Source organism: Schistocerca gregaria, chromosome 9, assembly GCF_023897955.1.
Source record: "Schistocerca gregaria isolate iqSchGreg1 chromosome 9, iqSchGreg1.2, whole genome shotgun sequence".
NCBI lineage: Eukaryota > Metazoa > Arthropoda > Insecta > Orthoptera > Acrididae > Schistocerca > Schistocerca gregaria.
In genome coordinates this window covers 72,946,288-72,968,281 of record NC_064928.1, presented here as the reverse complement: position 1 = coordinate 72,968,281, position 21,994 = coordinate 72,946,288, and the positions used below count along the sequence as shown (strand labels likewise).

General features: G+C 46.4%; 1 protein-coding gene across 5 annotated transcripts in view; it reads left to right on the top strand.

Moving 5' to 3' along the window:
• LOC126292290 (gastrula zinc finger protein XlCGF52.1-like) overlaps positions 1-21,994 on the top strand; it is a 352,295-nt gene that overhangs the window by 57,319 nt on the left and 272,982 nt on the right. For 4 of the 5 annotated variants that reach the window (XM_049986209.1, XM_049986208.1, XM_049986206.1 and 1 more), the window contains exon 4: positions 15,660-15,716. The exons of the other annotated variant lie outside the window; for it this stretch is intronic. In XM_049986209.1, coding sequence (XP_049842166.1) covers positions 15,660-15,716 — 57 coding nt within the window. The remainder of the gene's footprint in view (positions 1-15,659; positions 15,717-21,994) is intronic. 5 annotated transcript variants of the gene reach the window in all.

The window sequence follows — 21,994 nt, the reverse complement described above, 5'->3', positions numbered from 1 at the left end:
GTCGGCCTCTGTGGCAGTAATGATGCTGGTGGTGACTGAGTGAACCACCGCATCAATGTCATCACTAGAGAGAGGCTCAGTAGTGCCAGTGGAGGAGAACAAGTCCCAGTCAGCCTTATTCATAGCCCACCTGCTGGGGCACCCAGAAACGTGACGCTGCGGCAATGACAGAAAGATCGGAAAGTGGTCACTACCACACGTCATCATGCACACTCCATTGGACAGACGGTAAGAGGCTAGGGCTCGAAAGGTCAATGGCGGAGTATGCACCATGCGCCACACTGAAGTGTGTGAAGGCACTATCATTTAAAATCGAGAGATCGAGCTGTGCCAACAAATGCTCAATGGTGGCGCCTCGACCTGTTGCCACTGACCCACCCCACGGAGGATTATGGGCATTGAAGTCGCTCAGTAACAAGAAAGGTGACGGCAATTGGGCTATCAGTGCAGCCACGACATGCTGCGCGACATCACCATCCGGTGGTAGGTAAAGGCTGCAAACGGTAACAGCCTGTGGCATCCACACCCGAACAGTGACAGCCTATAAAGGTGTTTGTAGAGGGACAGACTCACTGTGAAGAGAGTGAAGGACTTAGATGCAGTCGCCACCAGTCACCCTTTCATAAGCTGCCCAGTTCTTATAATAACCCCGATAGCAGACGAGGGCAGGGGTTTGCATTGCTGGAAACCGAGTTTCCTGAATAGCAATACAGAAGAAAGGGTGAAGGCTGATAAATTAGCGGAGCTCAGCTAGATGGCGGAAGAAACCGCTGCAATTCCACTGGAGGATGGTATTGTCCATGTCTGAGAAAGGCGTGACGGGACTGGGAAGACAGATTATGCCGCTTGGTCACCTGCTGCCTCCGATTGAGCACCTGTACTAGTGCTATCCATGGTGTCTGAGGGACCAGCAAGATCGAGGTCCTCAGCGGACGCCAGAATCCCACCTCGTTCTCAGTCGCAGAGCAGTGGAACAGGTGCCACCGCAATGTCGTTAGTCTTGGGGACTTTCTTCTTCTTCTTCTGCTTCTCTTGCTGTGCCTTCTGTTGTTCAGACTTGGAGGGCTTCACTGGGTCAGTCTCAGGGACGGACGACGACCGTGAGGCCCTACGACCAGGGACTGGCGGTTGTTTCAGCCACTTGTGGGTGTCTGCTTTTCCGCTGTTTGGAACTTGTGAAGAGAGGTCCCCAAGGGACCCCTTCCTGGTGGGAGTAGCCAAAGAAGCCTTATTGTCCTCTGGCTGGGAAGGGGGAACTAATGTCCCTGACGGTTGGGGGTGTGTTGCTCCTGAAGGAGATGGAGCAGGAGCAACAGGGAGTGAAGTGCCCCCCACAACCAAGGGGACCGGTGGATTCTGACGGATCTTAGAGCTGATATGTGACGATGGGAGAACCGTTGTTGCAGCAGCGGCGTAGGTCGACGTCATTGCTGCAGGATGGAGCCTCTCATACTTTCGTTTAGCCTCGGTGTAGGTCAAGCAGTCCAGGGTCTTATATTCCATTATCTTTCGTTCTTTATGAAATATCCTACAATCTGGCAAGCAGGGGGAATGGTGTTCTCCACAGTTAACACAGATAGGAGGCAGAGCACATGGAGTTTTGGGATGTGAAGGACGTCCACAATCTCGACATGTGATGCTGGAAGTACAGCGGGATGACATGTGCCCGAACTTCCAGCATTTAAAACACCGCATCGGAGGAGGGATATATGGCTTCACATCGCAGTGGTAAACCATCACCTTGATCTTTTCGGGTAAAACATCACCTTCGAAGGCCAAGATGAAGGCACCGGTGGCTACCTGATTATCCCTCGGACCCCGATGGACATGCCGGATGAAGTGAACACCTCGTCGTTCTAGATTGGCACGTAGTTCATCGTTGGACTGCAGAAGAAGATCCCTGTGGAATATAATACACTGGACCATGTTTAAACTCTTCTGGGGAGTGATGGTGATGGAAACATTCCCCAACTTGTCACAAGTGAACAACCTCCGGGACTGGGCAGAGGATGCTGTTTTGATGAGAACTGACCCAGAGCGCATTTTGGACAAGCCCTCCACCTCCCCGAACTTGTCCTCTAAATGCTCCACGTAAAATTGAGGCTTGGTTGGCATAAAAGATTCACCATCGACCTGCGTACAGACAAGGTACCGGGGTGCTGCCTTTAGCCATGCGTTCCTCCCATGGAGTGGCCATGGAGGGAAATGATCTTGGGTTGTATTGCTTGCCGTTGAGGTTAGTCCTCGATCGCTTAGAGACTGCTGGTGGAGGCCCACCAGCGAGAGATGATGTACCACGCTTCATTGCGGGTCATCCGCCATGATGCCACCCACTCTGACCAGGAGCTCTCCCCACGGGCGCCACCCAGCCGCAGCAAAGGCCACCTGGCAGGATGGCCTTTGCCGGAAGTCCCTATGCCCCAGGGGGATAGGCATCTACTCCTCGGAATACGTGCGATCCCTGTGTATTCTGGGGGCTACCACCAAGATGGTACATGACGTCCCCACCACAACGGACTGGCTACTATGCTGGATGTCGGATGTCGAATGTCCTTATGTGTCAGGAGGGCAAAGATGGAATTTCATAATGGAGGGCATGTATGCTACCCGGAACACACAGCAGCTGATGTGGCTGGAAGCTCGGTGTAAGGCCATCTCCATGACAATATCGGTTGTGCCAGATCTTAGGGCAAGATGGATATAGAATGCTCCATGTAAGGGGTCCTTCCCCAAATGGTACGCACTAACAGAAAATTTTGAAATCTAGTGGTCAAACCCCATAGGGGACCATCACATTAAGGCCGAAACGTTTGAGACTCCTTTTAGTCGCCTCTTACGACAGGCAGGAATACTGCAGGCCTATTCTTACCCCCGAACCCACAGGGGGGTACAGTGAATTTCAGAGTTTACTGTAGTGCTTCTTTCCATAAAAACTACAAGGATCCCTTTCTGCCCCAGAAAGCATTTGTCATTAGCTGTTGTGCAGAAAATGTTTGACAGCACTTTAAAGGCCTACATGGCCAGCTAATGTGACCTCACTCCATTGATAGGTTTTTTTTCCTCCACATTGATGTATGCTGCTTGTGTCATACCTTGTCACAGTTTAATTGAGGAATTCATCTCATCCTGGATCGTACGACATGAGAAACATTATTGCGGCTCCCAAACTCTTTGTTTTGAGGATATCAGTTGGAAGCTATGGAACCTATCTTCCACAAAATCTGCATTAACTAAGATTATCAGTCACAAGTACAACACTGTCCGTGATTTCAGAGGGAAAGTGATCGATAATTTCGTAATTGTGAACAAAAACATTTGCAACAAGTTCATTTGTAACGACAGATGATCTTCCAATCCTTGTTTCATAATGAATATTCATCCGACATTCCCACCTCTTCTTTCAGCACTGTCACTCATGGTGTTCTCTCTATATATTGCACAAAGTTCACTATGAATGTCTACATCTTTAATGTTTTTCATACAAAGAATATGGATTACAGCACGAAATTAACAGGCAGCAGTAACTTACAGCATTTTTATTTACAGTTACGGTGCAAACAACAGTTCAGTAACTCTTCCACAGAACTACTGGACTCGTACTAACCCAAGTGACACAGCTGTGCTAAAACAACTCACTTACACCAACTCCTCCGCACATCAGACAGTGTCGGAACCTACTTTCCAGAGAGCCCCTGTATTGTACAGTACAGTACAGTACAGTTTGAATTGTTCAACTGTCATGGTTTCATCAGCTGCCACAGTAGCTGTGACTTGAGTGATGAAAATCCACACTCTCGTCTTTTATCACCAGTATGATTTCAAGAGTTCAGACGGACACTCATCACTTTGAACAGTTGCTATGGGTTTCAGTTCTTAGTATAAGATGAAAGGTGCATATTGTAGTAACACGGTTCATGTTTTCCATCGCACTTCACTTAGCCTATTCCGGGAACTGTGTCCTAGGCATGCCTGGTGTGAACTGAATGGGCACGGCCTGTGCTGCCTGAGTTGTTGTTGTGTTGTTGTTGTTCCGCCAGCAGAGGTCGCGGCTGAATTCTCGCGTGCCCTCTGGTGGACGGGACTCTACTTGCAGCAACTACCATCCATGACGTGCCGTGCCGATGTGCACCTCCTGCGATCTTTCTGGTGGCTACTACACTCCTCCTCCTTCCGGGGGTGAAGCCACTGTGATCCACTGCGTCGGAAGGTGGAGTGTCGGGCAGGAGTGATGACCTCCACGTCCATCGGAAGGCCAGAGTCGAGGGAATCTGCCAACGCTCGAGCCGGAACCTTCAAATACGGCTGGAAGTGACCCACACGAAGAGGCCCCCGTCGTCCCACCACCGGAGCCCGGGACAGAACGGGAGACAAGCCTTCGAACTCCAGATCCTGGTCCTCCTCGGGAGGGGCAAGACCCAGTGGCAGGGATGATGGGTAGGGGACGACCACAGGTGAACCAGCCACCTGAGAAACTGGGCCTGCAAGGGGAGCCGGCTCTCGCCGGGGCACCTCTAGCGATGGCGATGCCAGTGCTGGAGCCACTGGAGGCTGCCAAGGCTGAGAACCATCACAGTGCGGCGGAGTCACAGCGGGGAGGGGCGGTAATGTCTCCTGAGAAACTAACACGGATGCTGGCAATGGGGAAGCCGGCGCCTGAGGGTTCGGAGGGTGGGAGCCCACACGTGGACGTAGCTGATTTTGGTGATGACGTACCTCCCAGTCCCCCGCCTGCAAAGTATAGAGCCGGCGGCCATTTCGGCGCAGGACCACCCCCGGTATCGAATGTGGATTGTGACCGAACCCACGTGCCCAGATGGACATACCCGGTGGAAAGCCAGGTACTCCATTTTGCGAAGACTGGTGAGGACCAGGCGGGAGGAGGTGCAGCAGAGTCCTAGGTTGGCGCCTGTGGAGGAGCTCTGCGGGGCTGCGTTCTTTCATTGGTGTGGTCCACTAGGTCGTCAGGAAAAACATCAATGCCTTCTCCGCAGGAAATTCGTGCACATCCTTTTTCATCTGCGTCTTAAACGTGTGCACCATTCGCTTGGCTTCCCCATTCGATTGTGGATGAAAGGGGGGAGAACAAATATGCTGAATACCAAAACGATAAAAAATCCTGGAAGGTCTGCGAAAGAAACTGGGGTCCATTGTCCGAGACCAGGATGACTGGCAGACCCAGAAAAGATTTTTGCTAGTGCCTGGATTGCAACTTCTGAAGTGGTTGAGGAGCAGCGAACCACATATGGGAATTGGGAATAAGCATTAATGACAATGAGCCAAAAGCCATTGAGAAACGGGCCTGCAAAATCGATGTGAACACGTTCCCATTCCTGGGTTGCGGGCGGCCACGAAGAGGATGCTGACATGGGAGACGCCTGTTGGCTTGCAGACTGGGAACAGGCAGCCACCAAGTGCTCAGTTTCTCTGTCAATACCGGGCCAGTACACGTATCTGTGAGCCGAGGTTTTAGTATGGGAAACACCCCAGTGCCCCTCTTGTAATAACGTGAGGACTTCCCTTCGCAAACTTGCAGGAACAACCACGCGAGGGGCTGTATCATCGGTAGCCAGAAGGAGAACTCCTTCCAAGACAGAGAGGCGGTCTCGTAGAACAAAATAATTACGAAGAGGGTCCGAGGCCTGGCCTGGAGGTCGGGGTGACCACCCCTGCTGAATGAGGCGAACTGCTTGCCGGAGAACCGGGTCAGCTGCCGTTTCCCTGGCAACTCTAGAACTAGTGTCTGGGAAGCCATCAACCACTTGGCGGGACGCCAAATACAAATGAAAACACATAATCTCCTCTCGATCGAACTTAGGATCCGGGCCCACCGGAAGACGGGAAAGAGCATCTGCGTTGGCATGCCGTCCGGTAGGGCGAAAATGAAAGTCACAATGTTACTTAGATAGGAACAAGGCCCAGTGCTGTAGTCTGTGGGCTGCCCTATCCGGAATCTGAGAGGTGGGGCCAAATAACGATATTAACGGATTATGGTCAGTGATTAAATGAAACTTCGTGCCATACAAGAAAGGGTGAAACTTGGTAACAGCGTAGACAATGGCCAAAGCCTCTTTTTCCATCTGGGAGTAATGGGCCTGCGCGGGACTAAGAGTTTTAGACGCAAATGCCAGCGGCTGCTCGGAACCATCCGCATTGCGATGGGCCAGGACTGCCCCCACCCCATACTGCGAAGCATCTGTAGCCAGGACCAACGGCTTATGGGGGTCAAAAGTAGCCAAACAAGGCACTGATGTGAGGAGGCCCTTCAACGAGGTGAATGCTCGCTCGCATGCAGACGACCAATCAAAAGGAACACCCTTGCGCAGAAGGCAGTACAGAGGGCGGGCTATGGTGGAAGCCCTGGGAATGAACTGGTGGTAATAAGCAATCTTGCCTAAAAAAGCTTGTAACTCCTTCAGTGAAACGGGCCAAGGAAGGTCGACGATACCTCGGCTACTTCCTAGCGGCTGGACGCCATGCCGAGAGATGGTGTAGCCCACATACTCAATGGACAGTTGGAAGAAGTTTGACTTACGCAGGTTGCAACGCAAGCCCTCGGCCCTTAATTTGAGAAAGAGGGTGCGAAGGTTGTGCAAGTGTTCCTTCGTGCTGCGGCCTGTGACAATTATGTCGTCCAGGTAATTAATACAATGAGGGATTGTCGACGTGGCGTGCTCAAGATAACGCTGGAATATCACCCGGGCAGTGGATATTCCGAAGGCCAACCGCTGGTATTGGTAAAGGCCAAACGGGGTGTTGACGACTGCCAGCCGTTTGGCATCCTCATCAAGTGGTATGTGAGGATAAGCCACCGAAAGACCGATTTTCGAAAAATATTGGCCTCCCGCCACGGCAGAGAACAATTCATCAGCACGAGGCAAAGGATAGGTGTCCACCACCAATTGGGAATTAATGGTGGCCTTGAAATCGCCACAAAGACATAATTTTCCCGATGGTTTCCTGACAATAACGAGTGGCGAAGCCCACTCACTAGAAGAAATGGGAAGAACGACCCCTAGGGCTGTCAGCCAGTCTAGCTCTTCCTTTACCTGAGGGCGGAGAACCAAGGGGATCTGCCTCGCGCCTAGGAAATTCAGGCGAGCCGACGCCTTCATCGTTAAGTGAGCTTCAAAGACTGAAACATACCCCAGGCCCTCCACAAAGATATCCGGAAAGTCAGTGATCAAAGATTCCAATGATCGATAGAGAACATCTTCAGAGACCAACTGTATGGTGTCAACGATAGAAAAACCGAAAGCTTGAAAGGTATCCAAGCCAAAAAGGTTAGCGGAGCTCGCATCACTGACAACAATAAAAGTAATAGGCCGTGTGACTGATCCGTAAGTCACTTCGGTAGTGCATTGACCCAGTAGGGGAATGAACTGTGTACAATAACCGCGTAGACACCTGTAAACTGTCGCCAACAGGGGAGACCCAAGGTCGGAGTAAGTTTGTGCACTCAACAACGAAACTGCCGTGCCCGTATCTACTTGCAGTCGTAGTCAGTGCGACCGAACCAACACCTCGATAAAGAGTTTGCGTGCCGATGCGTCGGGAGCCTGGGCCGATGAAACTTCCTGAATGTCAACGTCCATGTCTTCTGTAGCTGCTTCCTTTGATTCTTTTGAGGCTGAGCGGCAAACTTTAGCAATGTGTCCTTTTTTATTACATTTGCGACAAACGGCCCAATGCGGGGGGCAATCCGATTGATCGTGATGTATATAGCATGACGCACGGGACGGTAACAGGGGCCGGCGGCCGGAACTCTGTGTACGCGTCGTGCGGGAGCGGCCGTAACGGCTGGATTGTACCACTCGCACGTCGTCCACCCCGGACGGAGTGGACGTGGCTGCACCATCCTGAACCGCCGCGACGTTGCACCACGTCTCCAGCTGTTGACCTGCGGCATGAGAGACTTCATATAATTGAGCAATGTACAGGACTTCCTCAAGGGAAGGGTCTTGTAACTGCAGGCAGGGCCCATTGCCGGACCTCCCTATCAGGGGCCAAACGAACAATGACGTCGCGCACCATAATGTGGGCACACGACTCTCGCGACTGCTCCGTGACAAAATGAGACTTGCGACTAAGACCGTGCAGGGTAGTGGCCCACGCCCGCTGAGACTGATGGGGCTGCTTCTTGCATTGATAGAACTCGACCCTAGCCGCCACAACATGCGTGCGGCGATAGTATGAAGACAGCAATGAACACAGTGCGTCAAAAGATAAGGACGAGGGTTCCTGTAACAGCGCTAGCTGCCGCTAAACTTGATACAGCAAGGGAGATATCCGAGACAAGAAAAGAGCATGACATACCTCCGCATCGGTAACATGAAACGCCTGGAAATGCTGCTGAAGGCGATGTTCACACGCGACCCAATCCTCCGCCGTCTCGTCGTACGGGGGAAAGGGAGGAGGGAATGGTGCTCGAGCAGACGGCGTGGAGAGCAACACCGGAAGCACTTGTTTCATGGTGGCCATGAGCTCCGTCTGCTGTGCAGCCAAAACTCGCACTAAATCCTCCGTGCCGTGGATAAGCTGCAAATTCGGAACGACGACGCAATACGCGAAAGGACGACCCTACTCGTCGTCAGCTGTGTAGTAACACGGTTCACGTTTTCCATCGCGCTTCACTTAGTGTAGACTGGGAACTGTGACCTAGGCATGCCCGATGTGGACTGAATGGCCACGGCCTGTGCTGCTTGAGTTGTGGTTGTTGTTGTTCTGTCGGCAGAGTTCGTGGCCGACTTCTCGCGTGCCCTCTGGTGGACGGGACATGACGCGCCGTGCCAATGTGCACCTCCCGCGATCTTTCTGGTGGCTACTGCACTTATGATGATAAAACCTAAGTATTAACATATGATGATTAGTTCTTTAACCTCAAAATACTCAGTTTACAATGCTCTACTGAATGTGTAATATTGATACCAAATGTCATATATACATTGCAGAAGCCACTCGTTCCTTCATCTGATCAAAATCTAATTCACCCATCTTGTATAAAATTAGTGACTGTCTTCTCTGTTTGTAACCAATGAATGGAATTATAGAATGAAACAGCTATAATTAATTCTCATTTTGTATGAATTCATTATTTTTGTGGAAGCTTTTGACTGTTTATATGCAAAAAAGAAAAAGAAAAAGAAAATAATATAACATTCACAGTAGTTCTAGAAAATATTTTTCAGACACCGAAATTGGGAAAGTGAAAAGATAATATATGTTAATGGAACATACCTGAACCACTTGGTTTTTCAATCAATATTGTTTCATTTGCTTATAGTGCAGATAATTTCATCAACAATGGAAGGATTTATTATAAAAAAATTTGAAGTGGGCCTAGAAATCAGTCATAAGAGACTTTTGCTAATGAATAAAGAAGCAATAAAACTGGTTGATGATTTTTTTATTTAGGGCAGTTTATGGTGACAGCTGGGTGTACAGGAATAGAAATGGATAAAGTATTAATGACATCTAGTGGTTTCGGTCCTCCCCCATGAACCATGGCTGTACCGTAGGTGCAACCATAACGGAGGGGTACCTGCTGAGAGGCCTACAAATGTGTGGTTCCTGAAGAGGGGCAGCAGCCTTTTCAGTAGCTGCAGGGGCGACAGTCTGGATGATTGACTGACCTGGCCTTGCAACATTAACCAAAACGGCCTTGCTGTGCTGGTACTGCAAACGGCTGAAAGCAAGGGGAAACTACGGCTGTAATTTTTCCGGGGGGAATGCAGCTTTACTGTATGATTAGATGATGATGGCGTCCTCTTGGGTAAAATAGTCTCCCACTCGGATCTCCGGGCAGGGAAGTTGTTATCAGGAGAAAGAAAACTGGTGTTCTACGGATCAGAGCGTGGAATGTCAGATCCCTTAACCGGGCAGGTAGATTAGAAAATTTAAAAAGGGAAATGGATAGGTCAGGTGAATACAGGGTTATAAACACAAAATCAAATAGGGTTAATGCGGGAGTAGGTTTAATTATGAATTAAAAAAAAAAAATAGGAGTGCGGGTAAGCTACTACAAACACCTTAGTGAATGCATTATTGTGGCCTAGATAGACACGAAGCCCATGCCTACTACAGTAGTACAAGTTTATATGCCAACTAGCGCTGAAGATGACGAAGAATTTGAAGAAATGTATGATGAAATAAAAGAAATTATTCAGGTAGTGAAGGGGGATGAAAATTTAATAGTCATGGGTGACTGGAATTTGAGAGTAGGAAAAGGGAGAGAAGGAGACACAGTAGGTGAATATGGATTGGGACTAAGAAATGAAAGAGGAAGCCGCCTGGTAAAGTTTTGCACAGAGCATAACTTAATCATAGCTAACACTTGGTTCAAGAAGCATGAAAGAAGGCTGTATACATGGAAGAATCCTGGAGATACTAGAAGGTATCAGATAGATTATATAATGGTAAGACAGAGGTTTTAAATTGTAAGACATTTCCAGGGGCAGATGTGGTCTCTGACCACAATCTATTGGTTATGAACTGTAGATTAAAACTGAAGAAACTGCAAAACGGTGGGAATTTAAGAAGATGGGACCTGGATAAACTGAAAGAACCAGAGGTTGTACAGAGTTTCAGGGAGAGCATAAGGGAACAATTGACAGGAATGGGGGAAAGAAGTACAGTAGAAGAAGAATGGGTAGCTTTGAGGGATGAAGTAGTGAAGGCAGCAGAGGAACAAGTAGGTAAAAAGATGAGGGCTAGTAGAACTCCTTGGGTAACATAAGAAATATTGAACTTAATTGACGAAAGGAGAAAATATAAAAATGCAGTAAATGAAGTAGGCAAAAAGGAATACAAACGTCTCAAAAATGAGATCGACAGGAAATGCAAAATGGCTAAGCAGGGATGGCTAGAGGACAAATGTAAGGATATAGAAGCTATCTCACTAGGGGTAAGATAGATACTGCCTACAGGAAAATTAAAGAGACCTTTGGAGAAAAGAGAACCACTTGTATGAACATCAAGATCTCAGATGGAAACCCAGTTCTAAGCAAGGAAGGGAAAGCGGAAGGTGGAAGGAGTGTATAGAGGGTCTATACAAGGGCGATGTACTTGAGGCCAATATTATGGAAATGGAAGAGGATGTAGATGAAGATAAAATGGGAGATATGATACTGCATGAAGAGTTTGACAGAGCACTGAAAGACCTGAGTCGAAACGACGACCCGGGAGCAGACAACATTCCATTGGAACTAATGATGGCCTTGGGAGAGCCATTCCTGACAAAACTGTACCATCTGATGAGCAAGATGTATGAAACAGGCGAAATACCCTCAGACTTCAAGAAGAATATAATAATTCCAATCCGAAAGTAAGCAGGTGTTGACAGATGTGAAAATTACCGAACTATCAGTTTAATAAGTCACAGCTGCAAAATACTAACGCGAATTCTTTACAGACGAATGGAAAAACTGGTAGATGCGGACCTCGGGGAGGATCAGTTTGGATTCCGTCGAAATGTTGGAACACGTGAGGCAATACTGACCTTACGACTTATCTTAGAAGAAAGATTAAGAAAAGGCAAATCTACATTTCTAGCATTTGTAGACTTAGAGAAAGCTTTTGACAATGTTGACTGGAATACTCTCTTTCAAATTCTAAAGGTGGAAGGGGTAAAATATAGGGAACAAAAGGCTATTTACAATTTGTACAGAAACCAGATGGCAGTTATAAGAGTCGAGGGGCACGAAAGGGAAGCAATGGTTGGGAAGGGAGTGAGACAGGGTTGTAGCCTCTCCCCGATATTATTCAATCTGTATATTGAGCAAGCAGTAAAGGAAACAAAAGAAAAATTCGGAGTAGGTATTAAAATCCATGGAGAAGAAATAAAAACTTTGAGGTTCGCCGATGACATTGTAATTCTGTCACAGACAGCAAAGGACTTGGAAGAGCAGTTGAACGGAATGGACAGTGTCTTGAAAGGAGGATATAAGATGAACATCAACAAAAGCAAATCGACGATAATGGAATGTAGTCGGGTGATGCTGAGGGAATTAGATTAGGAAATGAGACACTTGAAGTAGTAAAGGAGTTTTGCTATTTGGGGAGCAAAATAACTGATGATGGTTGAAGTAGAGAGGATATAAAATGTAGACTGGCAATGGCAAGGAAAGCGTTTCTGAAGAAGAGAAATTTGTTAACATTGAGTATAGATTTAAGTGTCAGAAGTCGTTTCTGAAAGTACGAGGGTCGGTCAAAAAGTAATGCCTCCCATTTTTTTTCTACTTAAAAAAATTAAGTTAAGTGAAAAATTTCAATTTGGCGCCATTCCTCAAACCTTCTTCTGCAATCCACTGCAGTAGTAACTTTCTGTGTCAACAGGTGGCAGCACAGCAGAAGTTTGTAAGATGGCCGACATCGATGTTCGTTTGAGACAGCGTTGTGTGATTGAATTGTTGAATGCAGAAGGTGAAACGCCCATACGCATTCATGAAAGACTGAAGAAGGTGTATGGTGTTGTGATAGTGGATGTCAGCACTGTTAGATGATGGGTTCGTCGTTGTAAGGAAGTTGAAGGGCAAACACCGTTGACTGACGAAAAGCGGAGCGGCAGGCCGGTGAGTGCAGTGACTCCACACAACATTCAGCAAGTTGATGACATCATTCGTGGTGACCGTCGGGTGACTGCAGATGAAGTGTGTCACATTATTTCTCTTAGTAAAGGCAGTGTGATCACGATTATTAAACAATTGGGGTACTCAAAAGTTTGTGCACGGTGGGTTCCAAGAATGTTAACCGATCAGAATAAAGAGGCAAGGAAAACAATAGCCTCCCAACACTTGCAGCGCTTCCGTTTGGAGGGAGATGAGTTTCTGAAAGAAATTGTGACCGGGGACGAAACATGGGTGCATTTTTTTGAACCCGAATCAAAGAGGCAGTCAATGGAGTGGCGTCACACAAGCTCGCCGAGGAAGAAAAAATTCAAAACTGTGCGATCGGCAGGGAAAGTTATGGCAACAGTTTTCTGGGATACAGAGGGTGTGATTCTGGTTGATTTTTTGGAGCAGGGTTGCACAATAAATTCTGTTCAATACGTCACAACCCTCAAAAAACTTAAAGCACGTCTTCAGCGAGTTCGCCCAACAAAATCAATGGCAGATGTTCTTCTTTTGCATGACAATGCAAGACCACACACCAGTCGTCACACCTCTGACTAGATTGTCAAAATTGGATGGGAAGTTTTGCTCATCCCCCATACAGCCCTGACCTGGCACCATCAGACTTCCATCTGTTCGGGCCACTAAAAGAAGCTCATCGTGGGATTCATTTTGAAGATGAGGAGGCCGTCAAAACATCCGTGCGTCAATGGCTTAGGAAGCAGAGCTGTGATTTTTACCGTGCTGGGATACATGCCCTTGTTCAAAGATGGACAAAAACTGTAGAGATGGGCGGAGATTACATTTAAAAATGACAAAATGATCCTCAATGTTGTGGTTTTCAACCTATCTAATTGCATTTAAATTTCCTGACAATTAAACGTAGAAAAAAAAAAATAGGAGGCATTACTTTTTGACTGACCCTCGTATTTGTATGGAGTGTAGCCATGTATGTAAGTGTAACATGGACGATAAATAGTTTGGACAAGAAGAGAATAGAAGCTTTCGAAATGTGGTGCTGAAGATTAGATGGGTAGATCACATATCTAATGATGAAGTATTGAATAGAATTGGGGAGAAGAGGAGTATGTGGCACAACTTGAAAAAAAAGGGACCGGTTAGTAGGACATGCTCTGAGGCATCAAGGGATCACAAATTTAGCATTGGAGGGCAACGTGGAGGGTAAAAATCGTAGAGGGAGACCAAGAGATGAAAACACTAAGCAGATTCAGAAGGATGTAGGTTGCAGTAGGTACTGGGAGATGAAGCAGCTTGTACAGAATAGGGTAGCATGGAGAGCTGCATCAAACCAGTTTCAGGACTGAAGACCACGACAACAACAACAACAACAACAACAGTGTTTTTGGTAAACTAAACAATGTTTCCAAAACTAAATTTCATAGTGTTTAAAATTGAAGTTCACTTCCAGAATGTGCTACATTTTGTTTGATAGTGAGATGTGGATTTCAGAGTGAAAACCATTCATAAACTGAGGCCTCCTTGAGGGCAGTTGAGAAATACATGATGAGAATTGTTAGAAGATACTCAAAAACAAACGAATTGACCAGATAGCAGACTGGAGTGGAAACCACAATTATGATGGTAAAGAATACACACATGAAGTGGTTATGAGTGAGACAGGTGCATGGATGGTAGGAGGCAGAGCAGGGAAGTTCGTTGTAGGGTTCCAAGAGATAAGGAAAGTATGTCTTATTGAAAAGTAAATTGATGACATTAGAAAACATATGGGAGCCACATGAATGTGTATAAAATGAAGAGCATGAAGTAAGGGGAAGTTTAGAGCAGGGCTTTCTCCAGCACTTGATGTTGAATTGCTGCTGCTGATTGTGATGTATCTTTGCTGAATCAGGTTTCAGTAATTCCAGATTAGAAATTATTCTTTGCAGAAGCACTTAAATTATTTGCTGCATGTGTGTACACTGACTTAGCAAATGCCATGGGACATGCACTTAATATGTGGGTCCGCCTCTGGTCCTGCAGGCTGCAGTGACATGCCATGGAAGTGAATCTACAAGTCCCTGGTACTCCTCTGGAAGCAGCTGACACCAAATCATTTGCAGAGTGGCAGCCAATTCTGGTCTGTTCATGGGTGCAGGATCCATAACACACAACGTGCATTCCTTGACATCCCAGATACAATTTCAAATCTGGACTCCGGGGTGGCCATCTCAGTCTTTGAATTGCCCTGCATGTTCGTGGAACCATTTCCAGGTGATGTGGTAGGACTATCAGGGTGCTGGAAGACCAAAAATGAGTGGAGATGGTCCCCAAGCAGACGAACATTACACGGGCCATTCAAAGTTCGTTCGGGAAAAACTAGAGGGCTCATTCCATACCAAGAAAATGCACCCGAAACCATAGCAGACACTGTCGCCTTGGAGCATGTATATTTGGCAGGTGGGGTCCATGAAATCCATCCCTGGTGACTGTTGACAAATGCAAGCTGTAGTGCTCACTGACGTCAGGTTAACAGTGGCACTTGTGTCTGCTACTGGCTCCCACACCCCATGGAACCCATGTTCCTGTGGATTGTCCACTGGAAGATGCATCATCCTGTGTTGAATTGAACCATGATTTGTTGCACTGTTGCCCTCCTGCTTCTGTTGACAATCTGTCTCGTACATCGCCCGTCACGGTCATTGAGAATGGTTGGACAACTGGTAGTTTGTCTGCTGTGAACTGTGACACACTCGTTCAACCATTCACGATTTAGTGTCGACACAATATAACGAGTGAACCCAAATTCGTGCACCACTGTGGAAATTGAAATTCCCATCTGATGGGCTCCGACAACCATACCCCATTTGAAGGGCTTTGAACGGCGTCAGTTCCTGATGACATTGCATGTTACTCTTTCACAGGCACTTCTCAGAAGGTCTTGTATTGAACTGCATCTGGCACAGGTGGTGTATGGTACGCATGGAACACACCTGTGCCATCTGTGTCCCACTATCCCATGATGTTTGCTAAGTCCGTGTATATAGTGTGTTATAGGTGAAGCTAAATGAATATAACCCACATTAACTTTTGCAGAAATTGGAAACTCCTGAAGATAATGATGCACATGACCCACTTAAGGTGGAGGAAGATGTAAGTGATGCCTTGTTTTATAGTAGTCTAGATTTAATTCCTATAATTAGTAATGTACAAGGAGTAATCATAAAGTCTTATTTATTATCTTGAAAAAAAAAAGTTACATAATTTTTTTCCTATTTGTTTTGCAGATGTATGTTTGCAATCATGGTACATATTCTAAACTTTCTACCACAGTTCCAGCTAGATGAGCTAAAACAAAATGTGTTGAAGTGGAGAATGGGTGTGTCATTCTGTTTTAATTCCCATAGCTGTGGATTACAGTACTAAGCACAGGGTTTGAATGTGTACCAACACTGCAAACATGTACCTGTAAACTAAGAAAGTAGTTAAGTAATTTTATTTTTAGTGGGTATAATTAAAACATCATGACAACACCCTCCTAAGTAGATCAGTACTAGTCATATTCAGTAGTTTGTGTGCTGTACTGAAGTAGCCTACAGTGGCTGTGCTCTGCTTGTTAATCTGTAGCTTGAATCATTCCACATCCCTGTAGGCTCTCCTTCATGATGTGATAAACAGAAAGTGATGTGTTACTGTTTACAAAATGCTTTGCTTTTTCTGTATTTCAAATCAGTGTCTACCTAGGAATCAGAAACACACAAATTGTGCGTCTGCATACAAGATTCACAAACCACTGCATACAAGATTCACAAACCATCCTACACTGCGCTGTGAAGAGTAGCTTTTACTGCTGCTAGTCATTAAATTTCCTGTTCCAACCAAAAATGGAGCAAGGGAAAAATGACTATCTATACGCATCCTATGAGCCCTGATTTCCCTTCTCTTTGCAGCCCTTACACAAGTTGTATGTTGAGCATAGTAGCACCATTCTGCAGTCGGCCACTAATAGTATCTTGTGGAAAGAATGTCATCTCTCAACTGAGGATTCCAATTTGTGTTCCTGAACATTTCCATAATACTTGTTGATAGAACCTACCATTAACAAACCTAGCGACACACCTCTGAATTACTTCGATGTCTTACTTCAGTGGCAGTGAAGCACCGTATCACTACTCTTTAATCCAGCATGGTAGGTATTCCAAATTGCCTTCCCTACAACCAAACTTATGTGCTCATTCCATTTCACATCACTTTGCAACTTTACATGTAGATATTTAAATGATGTGGCTGTGGTAATCAGCCTACCACCAGCTCTGTATTCAAATATTACATGATTGTTATTCCTTGCCTTCTTCATTAAGCTGCATTTTCCCACATTTGGAGGAACCTGCCATTCATCACACCAAATAGAAATTCTGTCCAAGTAATACTGTATCCTCCTGCAGCCATTCATTGGCAACACTTCCCCTTACACTACAGCATCAACAAAAAGCCTCAGATGCTGTTCATTGTAACTGTCAGATCATTTATGTATGCAGACTGTTTAAATAAAAGTATTCCATCTTTTGTCACAAGGTATAAAGTCCAGTAAACAAGAGGTTTAAAATGCATACCCCTAGATCTATGAGTACTTGTTCATTTTTGCTGCTGTGAAACATCTCTTCTACTAAACAAGTGCTCAGAACTCTGCAGGTAAGCATTTTAAAGCCCATGTCTACTGGGCTTTATCATATTTTGGTCCATAGTACTACCTCTCAAGATACGGCATACTTTTTTTAACATCCTTTATAGGAAACTACTGGTCCTGTCACACTTAGTGGGGCACTCCTATCTTTCAAAACAATATACCAGATCCAATTGCTTAAATCTCCAAGCCACTTGTGTGAAATTGAATGAATTGCCCTTGAAGGGCAGGGGAGGGAAGTGGGGGATTGAACTACATCGTCTTTCTAATTACCACAGATTTATGCAACTTTATGAACCAGTCCAAATGGTGGAATTTATCACATTCTCAACATCTGAGCTTAGCCTGTGGAATTGTGTCTCATGTTTTGTTGCCTCCCTAATTTACAGTTAATTGTATCACAGCACCTGTGGCATCGCCATCTTCCTTTTCTGGTTATCTACATCCTGCAGGTGCTAATTTACAGTTAATTGTATCACAGCACCTGTGGCATCGCCATCTTCCTTTTCTGGTTATCTACATCCTGCAGGTGGTAGGATACATTCTACTGTACTTGTGTAGGAATGTCAAGAGCATTGAAACATTGAAGCAAATTAAAACTGTGTGCTGGCCTTGGACCCTAAACCAGAACCCTCCCTTCAGTGGTTAAATGATTCAGGCTCAATATTCAACCTGGTGTCACAGCTTCACATCTGCCAGTACCTTTTTTCGTACATTTCAAAACTTTACAGATGATGACTTGCATCCCTTGATGGTGTACCAGCCCTGGAAGAAAAGATATTGCAGATAAATGGCTTAGCCAGAGCCCAGGTCACTTTTTCACAATGAATCTTTCATTCTGCAGCGCAATGTGAGCTGCAGGGTAGAAGTCCTGGCAGAAGAGTAGCAGTACCCAGATAGCTCATTTAGGAAGCACACAGTCTGTGTGAGGTGAGTTTCTGGGTTCGAATCCTGCTTTCAAAATGGCACAAGTGGCACAACAGAGTGAAGGATTCATACTGGTTAAAGATCATTGATACAACTATTAGCTGTTCGACACTGTTTTATTTCAACTTGATCTGCTAAGTGAGCAACTGGATGATGTTGCACGCAGAGCCAAACGCCAATGTGTTTTGAAAGAATAAATCATGTGGTGAAGTACAGCTTTTTACATGACTTAAACAATTGGAAGGTAACATCAATGGTGCCAGCAACAGTAACTTAGAAGTAGATACAAAGGGCATTCAAAAAGTTTTGCACAGTCCTCTCCAATTTTTTTATTTTTGCAGGAGGAGAAAGAAATTTTTTGTGAACATACTTGGAACATTTAGCTATACATTGAGCCTACTCAATGTAGCCTCCATCAGCTGTGACACATCTGGCCCAACGTTCTTTCCATAAAGTCTTTGTTACTACCAAATGTTTTACCATGCAGGTGGGCCTTCAGATGACCAGAGGTAAAAATCAGGCACAGCCAAGTGTGGATTGTAGAGAGGATGAAGAACTGTTTTCCAACCCATTTTCCTGATTTTCTCCTGTGTCATAAAGGCTGTATGAGGTTTGGCATTGTCATGGTGTAGTCTGATGATCTGACCCTGAAGCTGTGGTCTGTGGGTCTCGATGGTATGTTGCAGCTTGTCCAGTGACAAACAGTAACTGTCCCCATTAATTGTGGAGCTAGGTTCCAAAAAGTCAATGAAAATGACACAACTCTGATCCCAGAAGGAGGAGGTCATCACCTTTCAGTGTGCTCTTCGTGAAAGTCTTGGCTTCTGCTTAAGAGGGGAACCCGGATGACACCACTCCATGGATTGGGTTTTGCTCTCAAGTTCGGACAAAAACAACTGTGTTTCATCCTGGGTAATGACGCCATCAAAACACTGTTTCCACTCTTCAGTAAAGGTCTTCGTGAGACCCTCGGACACGTTCTTCCTCTCCCCCATGGGAGCCCGGGATTTAAAATAGGCCCAAGGTATTCCTGCTTGTCGTAAGAGGTGACTAAAAGGAGTCTCATGTGTTTTGGCCTTAAGTGGTGGACCCCTGTCAGGTTTGACCACCATCTTCCCAAATTTTCCTGAAGAGTGAGCCAATTGGGGAAGGGCACCTTACATGGTGCATTGTGTCCATCATGCTTTGAGACCTTCAGCTCGCTTTCTTGTCATTGTATTGCAGTCCCTTTCATTCTCTATCTCTTGGGTGAGGACACCTTTCTCGGTGTGTTTTCCACCATGCACTATCCAGTGTCGCTTTCTGTGCCGATGATGACCGTGGACTTCTTAGCACCTCATATCCAGGACGGTAGCCACTCCGTTGTGGTGGAACCACAATTACCCTGTTGGCTGCAGCCCCCTGACAACACAGGGATCACTGTGCTGATGCCTGTCCTGTTAAATCCCCATTTATGCCACAGAATAGGATCGGGACTCCCAGCAAAGGTCATCCTGCCAGGTGGCCCTTGCTGAGGCTAGGTGGAACCCGTGGGGAGGGCCCCTGGTTGGAGTGAGTGGCATCAGGGCGGATGACGTGCCATGAAGCGTTGTATGTCATCTCTTGCTGGTGGCCCGCCACCAGCAGTCTCTAAGCGGGCAAAGTCTAACTTCAGTGCTAAGAAATATGACCCCAAATCATTCTCCTCTGTGGCCACACCGTGGGAGGAATGCCAGGCTAAGGATGGCAGTGAAGCTTATTCGCCCCAGTATGAGAGTTGATGGGAAATCTTTCATGTCCATGAAGCCTCAGTTTTTTGTGGAGCATTTAGAGGACAAGTTTGGGGAGGTGAAGGGCTTGTCCAATATGCGCTCTGGGTCAGTCTTGATAAAAACAGCTTCCTTTGCCCAGTCATGAGCATTACTCACTTGTAACAAGTTAGAGGATGTATCTGTTACCTTAACGCCCCATAAGAGCTTAAATACGGTCCAGGGTATTAAATTCCACAGGAACCTTCTTTTCCTGTCTGATGATGATCGGCATGCCAATTTAGAGTGGTGAGGTGTTCATTTCATTTGGTGTGTCCATTGGGGCCGAGGGATAATCAGGTTGCCAACACTGCCTTAAACTTGGCCTTCGTGGGTAACACATTACTTGAGAAGGTCGAGTTGATTGTCTACCGCTGTGACGTCAAGCCATATATCCCTCCACTGCCTCGATGCTGTGCTTTAAATGCTGGAAGTTTGGCAATATGTCTTCCCGCTGTACTTCCAGTATCACATGTCGAGATTGTGTATGTCCATCAAATCCGAATACTCCGTGTGCCTCCCCTCCCATCTGTGTCAACTGGGGAGAGCATCATTCACCTTGCTCACCAGCCTGAAGTATTTTACTGAAAAAGAGGAAAATCATGGAATATAAGATGCTAGACCGACTGACCTACACCGAGGATAAGAGGAAATTTGAGAACCTACATCCTTTGGCTATGAAGCGTAAGTCTTTTTTGGCTCCTCTTGCTCGGAAGGGGTTCCTTGGGTCACCCCCTTCCCAGGTTTCTGCTAGTGAGAAAGATGACATGTGCTAGTGGCTGAAGAGCTCAAAAGCAGCTTGTCGTAGGGCTTCACGCTCATCCTCAGTCCCAGAGACTGAATCAGTGAAGTCCTCACAGCCAGAAGAACCCAAGGAGCAGCAAGAGAAATCCAAAAAGAAGGTCCCCAAGACCAAGAGAATTGCCATGGCACACCACCGCTACCTACAAGCTCTGCATCTGCAGATGAGGTGGAGATTCTTGCATCCACTGAGGACCTATATCTCGCTGGACCCTCAGACACGATGGATATAGACTGCTCAGGCAAACAGTTAGTGGCAGCAGGTGACCATTAGGCGTAGACTGCCACATTGAATGTTACATGCCTTTCCTTTCTCATGATGGCATCATCCTCCAGTGGAATTGTGCCAGTTTTTTTCCACTGCCTGGCTGAGCTACAGCAACTGTTAAGCTTTACATCTGCTATCTGCTTTGCCCTCCAGGAGACCTGGTTCCCAACAATGCAGACACATGCCCTCCGCAGCTATAAGGAATACTACAGGAACTGTAGCGACTATAATCGAGTGTCAGGTGGAGTTTGCGTTTATGTTCTAACTTGGTGTGTAGTGAACCTGTGCCCCTTCAAACCCTTCTTCAAGCTGTGGCTGTCAGAATACGGATGACACAGAACCTTCCCAAGTCTGGGCAAAGATCAAACGTGTTTTCAGGTACCAGACCCCCAACAGATGTTCCCGGTGTTAACATAAATGGTGTGTTATGTACCGACGCAAACGCGTATGCCGAATACTTTGCAGAGCCCTGTGCTCGAGCCTCTGCATCGGAGAATTATCCCCCAGCCTTTCGCACTCTAAAACGGTAGCTGGAAGGGAAAGTCCTCTTGTTTACTACATGCCACAGTGAATCCTATAACACCCCATTTACAGAGTGGGAGTTGCTCAGTGCATTTGCACATTGCCCCGACACAGCTCCTGAGCCAGATTGGATCCACAGTCGGATGATTAAACGTCTCTCATCTGACTACAAGGGACATCTCCTCATCATCTTCTACCAGATCTGGTGTGATGGATTGTTTCCATCAAAGTAGTGGGAGAGCACCATCATTCCGATGCTCAAACCCGGCTATGTGGATAGCTATCAGCCTCACCAACATTCTTTGTAAGCTGCTGGCATATATGGTGTGTCGGCAGTTGGGTTGGGTCCTGGAGTCATATGGCCAACTGGCTCCATGTCAGGGCGGCTTCACCAGGGTTGTTCTACCATCGATAATCTTGTGTCCCTTGAGTCTGCCATCCG